At 38.3% G+C, this 15347-nt stretch overlaps 1 protein-coding gene across 1 annotated transcript in view; it reads left to right on the plus strand.

Annotated features, from left to right (window-relative positions):
- Nucleotides 1-2142: 2142 nt before the first annotated feature.
- Nucleotides 2143-15347, plus strand: part of IMPG2 (interphotoreceptor matrix proteoglycan 2) — a 53210-nt gene continuing 40005 nt past the window's right edge. The window contains exons 1-4 of the mRNA XM_040980562.1: nt 2143-3896; nt 4393-4641; nt 8461-8627; nt 10809-10840. Of these exons, the coding sequence (XP_040836496.1) occupies nt 3812-3896; nt 4393-4641; nt 8461-8627; nt 10809-10840 (533 nt within the window). The 5' untranslated portion in view covers nt 2143-3811. The remainder of the gene's footprint in view (nt 3897-4392; nt 4642-8460; nt 8628-10808; nt 10841-15347) is intronic.

Below are 15347 nucleotides of genomic sequence, written 5' to 3' on the forward strand. Positions count from 1 at the left end.
AACCACCTCCTATCTTTGTCTACTGAAGTGGCATTTGGGCCATTCTTGACCATCTGTAATGTTTTCTTTTCCAGCAAGTCCTACTATATATTTTTTTCTAGGTGGAGTTAATTTTGTTTTTTGGTTTGTATTTGACACAAACATTGCCATCATTGCCTACTGCGTTGTGTCATTGGTTTGATGTTTTAAAAATGCTATAGTTAAAGTTACAAATATAGAAACTACCAAGTTAAAATATTTATAAAATCATGAGCTTATCTAAAAAAACCCAGATGAACTGGTTTTTTTTCTTTTTAAATAAATTCTTTATTTTTAATGACACAGTTACTAAGGCTCAGGGATTTCTTAAACAATAGAGTTGTATACCTTAATTTGCACTTACTTCTTATTTAGTTGACAGAGTGAGGATGGGGGCAGAGATAAAGATAATTCCATCTGTTGGTTCACTCCCCAAATGCCTGCAACAACTAGCCTTGGTCAGATCTAGCCTAAACTCAATCTGGGTTTTCATGTGGATGGCAGAGACCTAAAATACTTTTTAAAAAATTATATAATAATTTAATTATTAAAAATAAAATTTATAGTTATCAGAAAGGCAGACTTACAGAGATAAGGAGAGAAAGAAAGATCTTCCATCCACTGGTTTACTCTGCAAATGGCTGCAATGACTGGGGCTAAGATGATCCAAAGCCAGAAGCCAGGAACCAGGGGCCTCTTTCAGGTGTCCCATGTGAGTGCAGGGTCCCCAGGCTTTGGGACATTCTCTACTGAATTCCCAGGCCACAAACAGGGAGCTGGATGAGAAGTGGAGCAGCTTGGATATGAACTGGTGCCCAAATGGGACCCTGGTGCTTGGAGGTGGAGGACTTACTAGTTGAGCTACTGTGCTGGGCTTCCAGGGACCTGATTCTTGAGCCGTTGTCTGCTGTTTCTGCGACCATGTGTGGCAGTAAGTTGGAGTCACACGTGACCTGGATGCTGAGCACAGGCCAGATCTTGCACACTCAGATCTTGATCTCTGCCCCCAGGCCAAGTTATTCATGTTCTTTCAAGTTCATGTTTCTGAAATCTTATGAACCATATTTTATATCAGATACATTCTCTATGTTATAGGGACTTATTTGTTTTTTGAATTCTGGAGTTTGGACAAATGAGAATCCCAAAGCTACAGAAAACGTAAGCTTTGTAACTCCAATGACGAGCACATGATACATTACTTTACGAAGAATGTTTATTGTTCTTAATCTTTATTGATAATATCATTATGTAGATAGAGTGATTACAGTTAATGTATTGAGTGAATACACCAGCTCAAATAGCTTAGGTGGTTTTGGAAATAAAAAACTCAGGGGTAAAATCAAGAATCAAATCTTCATTTTTCTCAAGCACAAAAGTGTTTCCAGATTGCTGTTATCTTTGGAAGGTTTTTCACCTTTTCATAGTTTGAAAGGAATAATTTCCAATCAATGCTCATTAATTAAAATCTTTCCCTGTTTTGATTTGTGATCATGACGCTTTTTTTGCAATATAAACTAGTGTAACTACAATGGAAGGTAATATGCAGATTTCTCAGAGATCTGAGGATAGATTTACCATATGACCTAGATAGGCCAACCCTGGGAATTGAAGTGAAATGAAATAAACATGTAGAAGAGTTATGTGTACTCCCATGTTGGTTGCAGCTCAATTCAGTATACCTGAGATATGGAATCAGCCCATATGTCTGTCAACTGATACCTGGAAAAAAATACGTTATGTATACACTATGGAATACTACTCAATCATAGAGAATAATTCAATCATGTGTTTTGCAACAAAATGGATGCAACTGGAAATTATTATGCATAAATAAGCTGGTATCAAAAAGACTTTCTCTGGGCCCAGTGCGGTAGCCTAGCAGCTAAAGTCCTAACGATTCACACAAGGATCCCATATGGGCGCTGGTTCATCCCATTCAATTCCCTGCTTGTGGCCTTGGAAAGCAGCCAAGGACGGCCCAAAGTCTTGGGACCCTGCACCTGTGTAGGAGACTCAGAAAAGCTCCTGGCTCCTGGCTTCAGATCAGCTCAGCTCTGGCCATTGTGGACACTTGGGGAGTGACTCATCGGACGGAAGATCTTCCTCTCTGTCTCTCCTCCTCTCTATGTATCTGACTTTCCATTAATAAATAAGTAAATATTAAAAAAAAACCCAGAGATGTCTTCTGATGTGTGGCAGTTAATATAGAATAAAAAATTATATATTAATGAGATAATCATGGTGGGTTATGACTCACTTTTAGTCCTTGTTTATACTGCTGTGAAACTGTGTGATTTCACTCCTTTTTCTTTTTGGGGATTATGATTAGTAGTGAATTAAGACTGTGAATATAGACTTGTTAAAATTATATCTGCAAAAGCAGATGAAGAGAGGGCAGTGATGGTGGGGAATCAGAGGAAGAAGAGGGAGTGACAGAATTTTGGTAGTTGTCTAGGAACTGTATCTGTGGAATGCATAAAATCTGTTCTCTTAATACTAGTAAAAAATATCAAGAAAAATGGAAAAGAAGACTAACTCAGCTTGGCCAATAACAACTTTTGAGTTTTTCCCCATTCATGCAGTGAAATTTGACAGATAAATTTCTTATAGACTTACTAATGTATTGCAAATGCAACTACACACATGTGTCTCATGGTAATTTAGATGTGTCAGCTTTTTGTGGTTTATTTAAGGATCTATTCAAATTCATTCAAATATGACTTGAACTTACCTAAAGTATTATATATCCACATAATTGGTTAGGCTCTCAGGAGAAATGTATTTTTGATCTAAAAAACTTTTCCACCTAAATATCTCCAGAGATGCATAAAGCAAAATGTAAAATCATTGTTACTTCATAGAATATCCTAGCTTCCACTATGATTTTGACTAATTTAATTGCTTTCTATTAGTTGATAAAATCAATTGTACTGATCAGATTTTTATCTGATGTCATTTTTTGAAGTAAATCTCTTTTTGTTAAGCCTTCCTCATGCAGATAAATACATGAAGGCCTACAATTTGCTAGAAAATTAAGCAGCATCGATAATATAGCTATCTTTTGCATTAGGCGCTTAGCATGTGCCATGTGCTATTTTAATACTGTGGAAGGGATTAAATTAGTTAATTTAATCCTCATAACATCTCTGCTATGAATTTGTTTTTACTATTCCCATCTTATACATAGGAAAGGAAGTTTAAGACTGGAAAGTTTTAAAATTTTTTACAAAAGATGAATACTTATAAAACAGTAGGTTTACTACAGGAAACCTAATTTTGTTTTGTATGGAGCTCTGTATTATTGCAGTAGGTATAATCAATCTGGATATTTTCTGATTACTTAATTTATGTTTAGATCCTAAGTGAATCCAAAGCACAAGGGACTGAATCAAGTTCAACAGACAGATTCAGAAAAGTTGGAAACAGGCAGGGAATGGATATGGGACATATTATTCTTAAATGAACTCGTCGAAGACAAGGAGAGTGTTCGTAAAGAGCTTAGCTAGCTAGATTAGAGAAATTGTCTTGCCCCATCTGTTCTAATTAGCTTATGTCTCCTGTTCATATGTCTTCCTGCTGGTTATTTCAGAAAAGAGGTGACAGCTACTTTGAAAGGAATTTTTTTTTTTAATTGACAGTGACTTAAAATGATTTTGGAGTGCTTGTTCATTGTCAAACATAAAAATTTAAATGTTAGCACTTTGGTGTAACAATTTGTTATTGGAAACTTTAAGGCTTTGGACTCTGAATTGAAGATTCTGCCCTCTCAAGTTGCCTTCAGTTTTTAGCCCAAATGATTATGTTTCCTCTTTTTGGAAAGATTTCTCTGGGTATTTTGATATTTACTCTGATAGAAGGAGACCTTCCATCATTTACAGGTATTTAAAAATCTCTTTTTAAATTATTCTGTCTATCTGTAGTATGTTCCCTTCAAAATAGCATTATTTTATTTGACTGCTCTATAAGGTGAATAAATAATTAATCTTTTATATGTCTAATAGTTTTAGCTTTCTCTTGTCAATACTAATTTCTGGTTTGAGTGTTAGTGCCTAGTATTTCTCTATGAAATTGGATATATTTTTGGCCTCTCCTGGTGCTGCTTGTGTGCGCCTTCGGTGCAGACCTGGTACCTCTTTTGTGAAGCGGCAACTGAGGAGACTCCGGCGCCATGGCCGACGAAATTGGATATATTATCAAGATGATAAAAATCTTGACTTACAGAAATAGGAATTACATGGGAAGAACATTATGTGCTTCCCTTTTCTTTATTATGTGTGCCAGTTTATAATCTCAGCATTGCCTTCAAAATCTGATGTGGCGCAAGTTTCTAATTTTCTTTGTTGCATTTTGCACTGGTATGTTGTCACTGTGTAGCATCAACCTTTGTAACTTCAGCTGAGATCCAGGACCCCAAGACTGCAATTTCTTTTCTCTTGTCTGAAGATTCTACAGAACCTTCTCTACCAATGGAAAAGAAACAGCCTCTGGACCACAGACAAGCTGAGAGACGATCATTACTCAGAAGGCAGCGAGCCATTCTTTTTCCCAATGGAGTGAAAATGTGCCCAGATGAAAGTGTTGCAGAGGCAGTGGCAAACCATGTGAAGTATTTTAAAGTCCGAGGTAACTAAACGTCCAACTCTTTCGGCTCTACAATGACATTCTAACATAACTCTCTTCCCTTTATTGTTTCTTATTAGAAATAAAACTTTGTGATAATTTAGACAGAACTGAGCCAACTATCCTTTTTTTTTTTTAGCTATGAGAAAAGCATAACACTAAAAGATATAGTGTAGGTATATCTAACACTAAAAATATAGTGTTAGATAATTTCAGGAAAAGTTTGCATTATTGTGGAAGAAATAATACACATCTTTTTAAGCATTTAAAAATAATGCTTTTTCTTTCTGGATAAATTAATGTTCATACTGACATTAATTTGCATAACTAGATCCATCAAATGTATTTACCAATATATGCTTACCTGCATGTTTAATTATGTTATTTACATTAAGATGAATCAATTTATTTTGTAGTCTAAACATTCCACAGATTCATGCAGGATTTCTCTAGTTAGTAAATATTGCATGTATAACATGATGGTGCATTTTTAACAGCACTAAATAACAACTTGGATTTTATTTTGCTAAAACACTATGATATGAATTTATTCTGTTTATCATATTTATTAACATTGCTTAATTCACCATTAAAGAATTTCATAGACATTTGGAAGATTTAAAATTTTCACTTTTTGCTGCTCAACAGTCAATAAAAAGCATATGGATGTGACATTAGTAAGCTAAAGTGGAAATAGATGACAGGGTCATTGTGAAATCAGGCATTTGTTTATCCAACAAATATCTACTGAGTACATACTACTTTCTAGGCAGTAGGATATAAAAATCTTCCGTTTGTACTGTTTTTTTTCTTTTTCTTCTGCCTTACTAGTTTTAAAATAAAGAAATTTAGTATCAGATGATGTGTGTATATAAACATATATTTCTGTGTTATAATGATATAGTGGGGTCAGGCTTTGTGGTGCAGTGTGATAAACTATGGCTTGGAATGCTCACATCCCATATGGTAGTATCTTGTTTGAGTTCTTGCTACTCTACCTCAAAGTTAGCTCTGTGCTAATGTGCCTGGGAAGCAACAGATGTTGCCTGAAGTACTTGTCCCTGCCACCCATGTGGGAGAGTTGAATGAATTTCTTGAATCTTGGCTTTAGCCTGGCTCAGATCTGGCTGTTGTGGCCATTTGGGGAATGAACCAATTAAACATTTCTCTCTGTCTCTCTTTCTCTGTTTCCTTCCCTCCATAAATCTCTCTCTCTCATTCTCCCTTTAAATCAGTCTTTTAAAAAATGGTGCTATGTATTTGCTACTTTTTAAATGTTTTTATATAGTTTGGTGGCTGTTAGAACATCTCTAAGTGATAATCTTGTTTTTTCACTTTTGAGAGTTTTTTTTTTTTTTTTTTTTTTTGAGGAGAGAGAGAGAGAGAGTCAGCAAGCATATATGTTCCCAGATACCTGCAACAGCTTGAGAGTTGGAGCCCTGAGCTGGATGTGTAGTCTAGATCCTCCACATGGGCAGCAGGACCCCGACTACTTGGGCATTATCACTACTTTCCAGGGGTTATGTTAATAGGAAAGTGAAATCAAGATCAAGAGTGAGAGCAGAGAACCAAGCCCAGCGTCCTCATCAGTATCTTAATCAGTAGGCCAAACACCTAATCATTGATTATGACTTTAAAATATGCAATTTTGTATTTGGATGGAGAAGTCTGTTCTGTCTCCAGCCAAGGATCCTAACTCTACCAAGTTAACTCATTTTTAGTAGTCTGCCCAATTTTGCCTTTATAGAGTATTTGACATTAATTTCTAGTTGATATAAAATGTGAAAAGTGTCTCCATTTAAGCAAGAAACAACTGTGTGTAACTTACTGACTTGCAAAATTAAGCAGAGCATTTGGAGCAGAATATAATTAAAGTGTCTTTCTTTGGTTAGAGATCATATTTTAGTTGGACCTTTTTAAATTGGATCTTTTAAAATACAATTTTATTTATGTATGCCCTGAAAATTCCTTCATAGGTTGCACATATTTAAAGTATACAATTTATTACTTTTTGAAATGTATTTACGCTTGAAACCCCTATTATGATTAAAATGAAGATTTTTTTCTATGACTCTGTAACCACTCTTTGTGACCCTTGGTATTATTTTCCCATTTACCATCTCTTCTTTGGCCTTTGGCTAGTACTGATGGGGAGCTGCTTATTTGCTTTATTTTCATTTTGAAATAATTTTATTCATCTATTTGAAGCATAGAGTTATGGAGAAAGAGGGAGAGACAGTGCTAAAAAGAGAGGGAGATAGATCTTTCATCTGCTGATTTGCTCCCCAGATGGCCATAATGGCTGGGACTGGACTCATTTACTTTCCTTCACTATTGCTCCGGCCAGTGGAGCCAGTAATGTGGACAGGGAGAGGGTCTGGGGAGGAAACACCGACAGCAGACCAGTGATGGTAGAAGTCTCTTTTACTACTCTTTCACCTCTCCTTATATACTCTTCCCCAAGTCCTTTAGCCAAGCAATTGGATACAGCTGAGTCCAATTAGTCTAGGTGTTTTTAGCCACAAACCCCGTTCCTGTTCCTGCTCAGTTTAATGGAATGCTAATTAACTCCTTATCCCACAACAGGCCCCCCTTTTTTGTTTTAAAGGAGACTTGAATGCGCCCTTCTTAGGTTGTGGACTCTCAGATCATTAACCTTACCTGTCACTGGGAAACTCCGTAGCATGACGGAATCCCTGTCTTAGGTTGGTTAGTGCCTGGTCCATCTTACCTGTCACTGGCTGCCATTCAACACGTTGCCTGCTGTGGCTGTGTAAACCATACTTGGGGAGGCTGGTGGCCCTGTTCCATGGCTAGATGTATCTTTAACGCAGTAGCAATAAGCAGTCAGCAGTTCCCGGGCTTGGGAAACATTTTGCACTTGCACAGGTGTTACACACATAAAGACATATGATGGGGAACAAGAGGCCCTGACCATATCCCACAGCATTTGCTGTTCCTCTGTCAACAAATCCACCTGCTGTTACAACGTGAATATGTCCACCTGCACGGTTCATCAATAAAGTTTTGTTGTTCTGTAACTCAGGCTGTCTGTTCTGCGAGCTTGTTCACCGTCTCTGCAATAGCTCTAAGGTATCCTAGGGTCACCACTGCTGCGGCAGTGGCTGCCGATGCCACAGCAATGCTAAGGTGGTCGATGTTATGCCAAAGTCTCTTATGCCTTATCAGGCCAACAGAGGCTTCTCCATTAGCCCTGACAGGCACAGGCAGGATTCTGGGTAGCCGCATTACAGCAGCAGTATCACCATTGTCATTCCAACATGCTGTTAGGGTGCAATTGACCTCGGTGTAATTCACTTCAGAGGCATTTCCTGTATGTGAGAGAAAAATGGGGGGATAACACAGGCGGACATGGGTTTAAAATTCAAGGAGCTAAGGTTCACCCATGTAAGTGAGTCCTCAAATCCAGAGGAGTGATTGAACTAATAATTTCCATAGGAATAATTACCTCTCTTAATAAGGAAAAGGGGGGCATTCCAATGCATGCCCATTCCCCACAAAGCTGCCACATAGAAAAGGAGGGAAATATCAGGACCTTGGTGCTCATAGGAGGAAATAAAAAAGAGGGGTGCTTAACAAAGGTCCAGTATACTTGCAAGTCACATCAATCTTCCAACTCAAATGCCATCACCATTGGCAAGTACACATTTTCTCTATAACTAAAACGTAGAATATGGGCATACAGAAGGACCTACAGGTAGGACTCCATAGGCAAGAGAGTGTCAGGGGAATTGGTTCATGATCATGTGAGCACTTGAGTGTGTTAGCTATTCACTCAACCCATCTCTATTCATTTTCCAGTGTGTCAGGAAGCTGTCTGGGAAGCCTTCAGGACTTTTTGGGATCGACTTCCTGGGCATGAGGAATATCGTCACTGGATGGATTTGTGTGAGAATGGAATCACAAGTATTTTTGAAATGGGCACACATTTTAGTCAGTCCTTGGAACATAGAAGCTTAATCATGAAGGTAAGTGTTGAAATGAGGGAAGGTATTGTTGGACTACTGTAGGAACGCAGGAAAATTCTTTTTAAAGTCAGCTACCTTAGTATGTGGTGTAGGCTTTTATCCCTAGTTCTGAACTTCATAATAAATATGTTCAATTCAGATAACAGCTTAAACTCATTATAAAATGTAACTTTTAAAACATAATTTTTCATAAAGGTTGAGGCTAAGAATATAAGTAAGAATATTCTGATAAGAAGTATTTTGGGCAAAGTTTTGTATATCAATTCAAAGTGGATGCTAGTACCTCTAAGATGGAGGGCATAGTTCATTAAGTATTTTTAGAGAAACATAAGATTCTAATTAATGATTTCTTTGCTCATTTTCCTTGTTTCTGACATAGTTTACTCTTAGCAAAACTGTAAATAAGAATTTTTGTAGACACATTACCTTTTCATATAGCATGCATATATTTATGATAATAAAATGAAACTCTTCAGATGTATGGAGCAACTTATCTGTGCTTGCTTCTGTTTCCTGTATTGTGATTGCAGCCTACGGAAGGCCTGTGTGTCAGGAAAGGCTTGTGTGTTTTCTCTTACAAAGAAGAGTGATCGGTTCTTAATGGGTTGAGTTTTTCCCACATATATGTATATCTTCAGCTAACAGGTTCACTCCTTTGTAAAGAACCAATCTAGTTCTAGATATAGCTCTTATGCCATATATTTCCATAATTCTTTATTTATTCTTTAGCATATGCTTCTTGTGTTTTATAATTATTAATTGTATAAGTGCATAATTATTCTGCTAGACTGTGAGTCAAAAGATAGAGGACTATGTTAGTCTCTGTTCATTTTATATCCCTTGATGTAGTATATATGCATCAGGTATTTGTTGAAATAAAAATATAGAAGCAATAACGACAATGTGTTTCCTATTGCTGAAATGCATAAACTTTATTAGAAGGTTTGAATGCTAGCTATAAGTATTGGATACTTAAAGGGGAGCTAAGGAAATTATTTTTTTGTAATTAACTTCAGATGGTTTTATTTAGGTATAATCAGATCAATATACCTTACAGTAATAAAACATAATATCCCATTCTAATTTTAAATTTTTATTTCTAGTAGAGCCTTGCCATTATGTTCTTTTAGCATTTGGCCAAATGGATTGATGGAGAATACAGGTCCTAATTACACCGTGAGACAAAAAAAGGAATGGTGGAAAATGTAGGAAAGTCACACTAATAGTAGGGCTCTGATGGAACTAGATGGGAATGGGATTAAGTGGAGGAATGGCCTGGGAAAACCTGCTAGTTTCTAGTTTGGATGATCAAGGCCAATAATTCAGGTAGAGAAGCAGCTTTGTAAATATGACAGAGAGAGTGAATTCAGTTTGAATGTGTTCATTTGAGCTGATTGTATGAGGTGAGTTTGATATTTAAATGGAAATCAAGGGGGATGATCCAATTATAGATAGAGCTGTAGGAATAACAGCCATGAGACTGAAATAGAAATCATGACAGTGGCTTTTCTTCGTAGAGAAGAAGAGCAGTTTGTCATTTCTATGTGTCATTAGAGGGAAATTCTATGTATCATTAGTAGGGAAATAAGATTTCTATTTTATAGGTGAGTTAATTAAGACTTGTTGCCAGAAAGATTCTGGAATTTGTATATATAGCTAGGGAAGGAGAATTGAAACTTAACATTGGATCTTCCACTAAATTAGAGCACATGAGTATAATTTGCATAAAGAATAATTCACATTCTTAATTTAACATGATTTTTTAGTTTTATCTTGAGTTTGGAGAAACAAACTTACCAGTATTTAGTACAAAGTTTAATATTATTCTAGCATGAGAGTTACTCTAGACACTTTAGATCACAAAATTCTTTGATTCTAAATCCACAACAGACTAGTGTAATATTCTATTAATCTTTAACTTGTAGACCTGTTTGGAATGATTAACAAGTGAAGTCCGTCTGTTCTCACTAAGAGAGAGTGTCAGGACAGTCTAACATTTAAAAGGATATTTACCTCCTTGGTACCTTCTTGTGCTCCTCATTTTTCTAACCATGAAGAATTAGAGAAGAGTGATTTACATCCTACGATGTTAGAGCATCAGTATTCTCTAAGGAATAATTTTGCTTTGGTACTTAATAAGTGTTATTAACTCACTCCTTTTTATGACTTTGTTTTCCTTAGAAACTGATTTCCGCAAAGGAAACTGTAAGCAGGTGAGTCTTTCCTTTTTCCTAAACTCATGTTTGGCAAGTTAGATGTGTTATGCCTACTCCAAGACTCACCCCAAATTTCATGACACCTTTTTTGTTTGCTTGCCAGTTCCTGCAACCACCAGGGCTGTAAGTCAGTCACAATGCTCTTCCTCATCTTGAGTCTACTTCCTTTCCAACCATGCCACAGTTACTATACTTGCTTACCATCTAACCCTACCAGGGGGCCACCTTGTTCTTCATTGAGTGAGAAAACAGACTTATGCTTTATATGGAAGAGTCCCTTGTTGAAGTTTTAAGTCTAATGATGAAACTGTTATAAAATGACACACCATAGTCAGGATATTGATTGATGGGTAGTAAGATAGGTTACTTTCTTAATTATTTATGATTTTAGTCATAAAGCATAGGGAGTACATAATATTAAATTCTTTAATGTTATAATTTTGATTTTATTAGTGAGGGTTGGTAGCAAATTAGGCTAGACAAGCAGCAGCACCCATTAACATAAGTGTGAGCTGGGTCTGGACATGGGTCAGGTTGAAGCTAAGTTACAGCACCCATGGTGTGTATGAGATCCAGATGAGATGTGCAAGAGTTGGGCTAGGGCACAGCACACTCAAAGAGTATGGGTGCAGTTAGGCATGGGGGCAGTTACTGTGGATTTCCCCAACTGGGCTGTGGAAGCACTGGTGTGAATGAAGACTGGGCCTATTATGGGCTGGGCTGGACTAGGCCACAGCACCCATCAGTTCACCTGAGATTTGGGGTTGAGGGTGGAACTGACCAAGCAGTTGCATTCACTGATATGTGTGTTGGTGATGTACCAAATCTGACCTTGTACTGTCTGGCTTACATAAGAGCCAAGTCTGAGGTCATCTCAGACAAGGTTTCTTGGGGGACTTCGCAGCTGTGTGGTTGGACTCAAACCCTGATCACAAGAAAAATCACAAGATATGAGGTCTGACAGCATACTCAGATGCACATGGCAGACATGACAATCAGTTTATCTAGATTGTCAGAGGATGAAATGCAGAACAGGTTAGACAACTCTCCTGGCCAAACTTTGCAATATAATTCTGTGTCTGTTGATGCAATAAGGCAGCCTATAGACCTTGGAAAGATTTCCTGAACCTGGTGCAATGAAGCTGATGACATCTCAAAACTAGCAAAACCACTTAAGTACCACCCTCAGAACACTCTTCACCACATTGGAGTCTCTCATGAGTCATAAAAGGACCATTCCCCCATCTCTGGATGCTGATATTGTTTGACAGAAAGGAGTGACCCCTTCACCATCCACCACTGTAGACAGGAAAAAAAAATTGAAACATTTGTCCCACCCATCTTCCTCCATAGCTTGACCTTCCCCACCTTAATTGGAGACCCTCTCAACTACGTCCTTTTTTGGTTTGGGTTTTGTGCATTGCTTAACCGAAATTAGTAGCTGATACCTGTCATGGCTGGCAAAGCTAAATCAGTTCCCATTTGTCATCATAATTGAATACACATACCAAATTACCATCATTTAAATATATTCCATTAAAATGGTATATTTTAAAAAGTTTTATGTGCCTTTATTCTTTTGCATGTGGATATCTGATCATCTCTGTTAATTTGCCTGGGATAGCAATGAAAGATGGCTCAAGTACTTGGACCCCCCCCTACACTTACATGGGAGACCCAGATGAAGCTTCTGGTTCCTGGTTTCAGCCTGGCCACTGTGGCTATTTGGGTTGTAAACCAGCAGGTGGAATGTTTCAGTTTCTTTCTCTCGATTTCTATCTCTGTGTAAGTCTGCTTTTGAAATCAATCAATGTTTTATAAAGAACACTCAAAAATCATTAGGAGAAGTCATCTAAATTTGAAATTATTCTTGATTTCTTTCATAATGTTTTCAAATTTAACTTCCATGTAGCTATGTAGTACCTTCTTTTTTCACAATGTCACCTGAATTCCACTAACTTAATTAGATGTTATTGGTAAGAAATGAATAATGTGCTGGGTGAGCTGAGAAAACAAGACAGAATGGTGTTCTTTGTTGTTTTTATTAAGTTAAAGGTCTTAGTTGGAAACTTCCCATTTGTGGCTTTTACAGAAATGTTTCTCAGTTCAATACACTGTGTGTTCTAGAGCTGTTGTGACATTTTGAGATTCTTGCAGAAGGTGTAGCTAATGAGAACATGTGAAAGGATTCTTGTTAAGTGTTTTTAAGTGTCTTTTGAATTAGGAATGTGAGGGTGAGGATTAAGTGTTGGAATGATAGTGTTATTTTGAACTTAGGTAAAACTGAGTTCCATTGAAGTAGGCTAATGTCTCTGTTTTGACACTGGGTTAGTTTACATTTGAGTTTGCTGTGGGGAACAGTTTGGCCCACTTGCAGTGGGATCTTCTTTCCCTGCCATCCTGTCTCAACATCCTGTTTTAGTTTCTGTATTGTGTGTTCATCTTTGGTCTCCTGTGCTCATCCCGGGTTGCTTTCCATAGGTTCCAGGTTTGACTAGTTTTTCCTTGCTCTTGCCAGGGTGCTACACACTCTGAGTTTTTAGTCATTTAGTTTGTATAGGTCATTGTCATTGAAAACATGTAAAATTCTTCTAAATGGTGTGGGTCACTTAAGAGGGAGGTCATGAAACAATGAATTAAGGTGGGTTAGAGTGAAGTTTCTGGGATCAAGTGAACTATGACAGAAAAGGTTCTTAATCTCAGGGAGTCTAGAAGTTTAATGCAGTCTTGTTCAGTGGAACTTTCTGCGATAATACAAACATGTGTCATTGTCTTGTCCAGTGTGGTAGCTGTTAGCCACAAGTGACTGCTGAGCACCTGAGGTGTGATGGTTGTGGATGAGAAACTGAAGTTTCTACCTAAAAAATTTTAAACAATGTAAATTGATTTCATATGTCCAGGTGCTGTCATATTACTCAAAATTGTTCTAGATGATTAAGGGGTTTAAGACAGAGATAAAGTAGGTAAATAAGCAACATAATTTCACAGAGTGTTAATTCGAGTCAGAGCACCAGAACAGAGTGTGGGTTGTGCCAGGTTTGGTCGTGACAAAAACCAGTGCACATTACGGAATGCCAAGGTGAGGTTACCTGTAATGGATGTGACCACAGCGCCCAACCAGCACACATGAGAACAAGGAAGGAAGGGGGTGGAGCCGGCAGGGGGAATACAGTGGTGCTCCCCTGCTAGACAGCTACTCCCACTGGAGAGTGTGAGCTGGAAAGGAGACAGACCAGACTAAGCAGGGCTACAGTGCCTGTTGGCCTCATGTGGACTAGATCAGGGAAAAGCCAGGCTGGGCTGATTGTTCCTACTGGTGCCAAAAAAAACCCAAACAAAAAACATTAGAGTGGGTGAGGGTTGTTTGGGCTTAGCCACAGCATCAGCTGGCAGAAGCTGGCACTGGGGGCTAATTCTGTCAAGTTAAACCACAGAACCACCTGGAGAGTGCATAATCCAGGAGTGGGAGTGGCCTGGACTGGAAACAGTGGGCTCCTCCCTCTTGGGTTACCACTCCCATGGGAGGACACAAAAACTAGGACAGGGGCTGGAGTGGCTAGACAGACACCCAACAGCATCTGTGTGGGCTGCATTTTGGAGGTGGTCAGATGGAACTTAGCTTTGATACCCATTGACATGTGTAAGAGCCAGATGGGATATGGGACAGACTGGACTAGTCTGTTGCACAAACTGGCAAACCAGGGTAGGGGGCGGGCCTGGTTGGGGTTATTGTGGGTTGCTCTGAATAGGCTGCAACTCCCACTGGTTTATGTGAGGGTGGAGTGTGTGCTGGGCAGAACCAGGCTGGACTGCAACACCTATTGGTTCCAGAGGAAGTCAGGGCTGGAAACAGAACCAACCCAGCAATTGCAACCACCAGCTGATTGGGGTGATGGACTCTGCCGGGCCCTGTACTTGCTAGTACATACAAGAATCTGGTCTAGGAACACCTCAGACAAAGTTTCTTTTGGGATCTCCCCAATTGAACTTCTGGACTCAGAACCCTAACCATGAAAAGCCAGAGGATAGAAAAGGTCAATCAACCACCTCAGCCATGTGTTGGCAGTGAAAAAATGGGCAAAGAGACTCTAAGATGGACTATGTCAATCAGTGAATTCTTCAGTGACCTTATCATGCTTGGAGTGGCGAGATTGGCAGCAATCCATGACTGTTGAACTATCAAGGTCACTTGAGCAGGAACCTCAGAGCATGCCCCACATCCGGGACCTGGGGTGGGTGGGAGACTGGGTGGGGCTTCTCCCTTAAAATCCCCTTTTACATCAGATACATGAAGGAAACAATGTAGAAATAATAGTCTTACCCACTTTTCTGTAGCCCTTGAACCTTTTTAATTATGTAACAATGATCAAAACTATAATAAAAAAATAAAACAACAAAAAAAACTAAAAAAAAATTCACAGTGTTAATTGAATAGAAAGAAAGGATGATGAAATCGTAGTTAGTAAAGCACCACGCACTTCAAAGAGCTTATAGAAAATTGAAG

Source organism: Ochotona curzoniae, unplaced genomic scaffold (assembly GCF_017591425.1).
Source record: "Ochotona curzoniae isolate NIBS_2020 unplaced genomic scaffold, NIBS_Ocur_1.0 contig_3498, whole genome shotgun sequence".
NCBI classification, from domain to species: Eukaryota; Metazoa; Chordata; class Mammalia; order Lagomorpha; family Ochotonidae; genus Ochotona; species Ochotona curzoniae.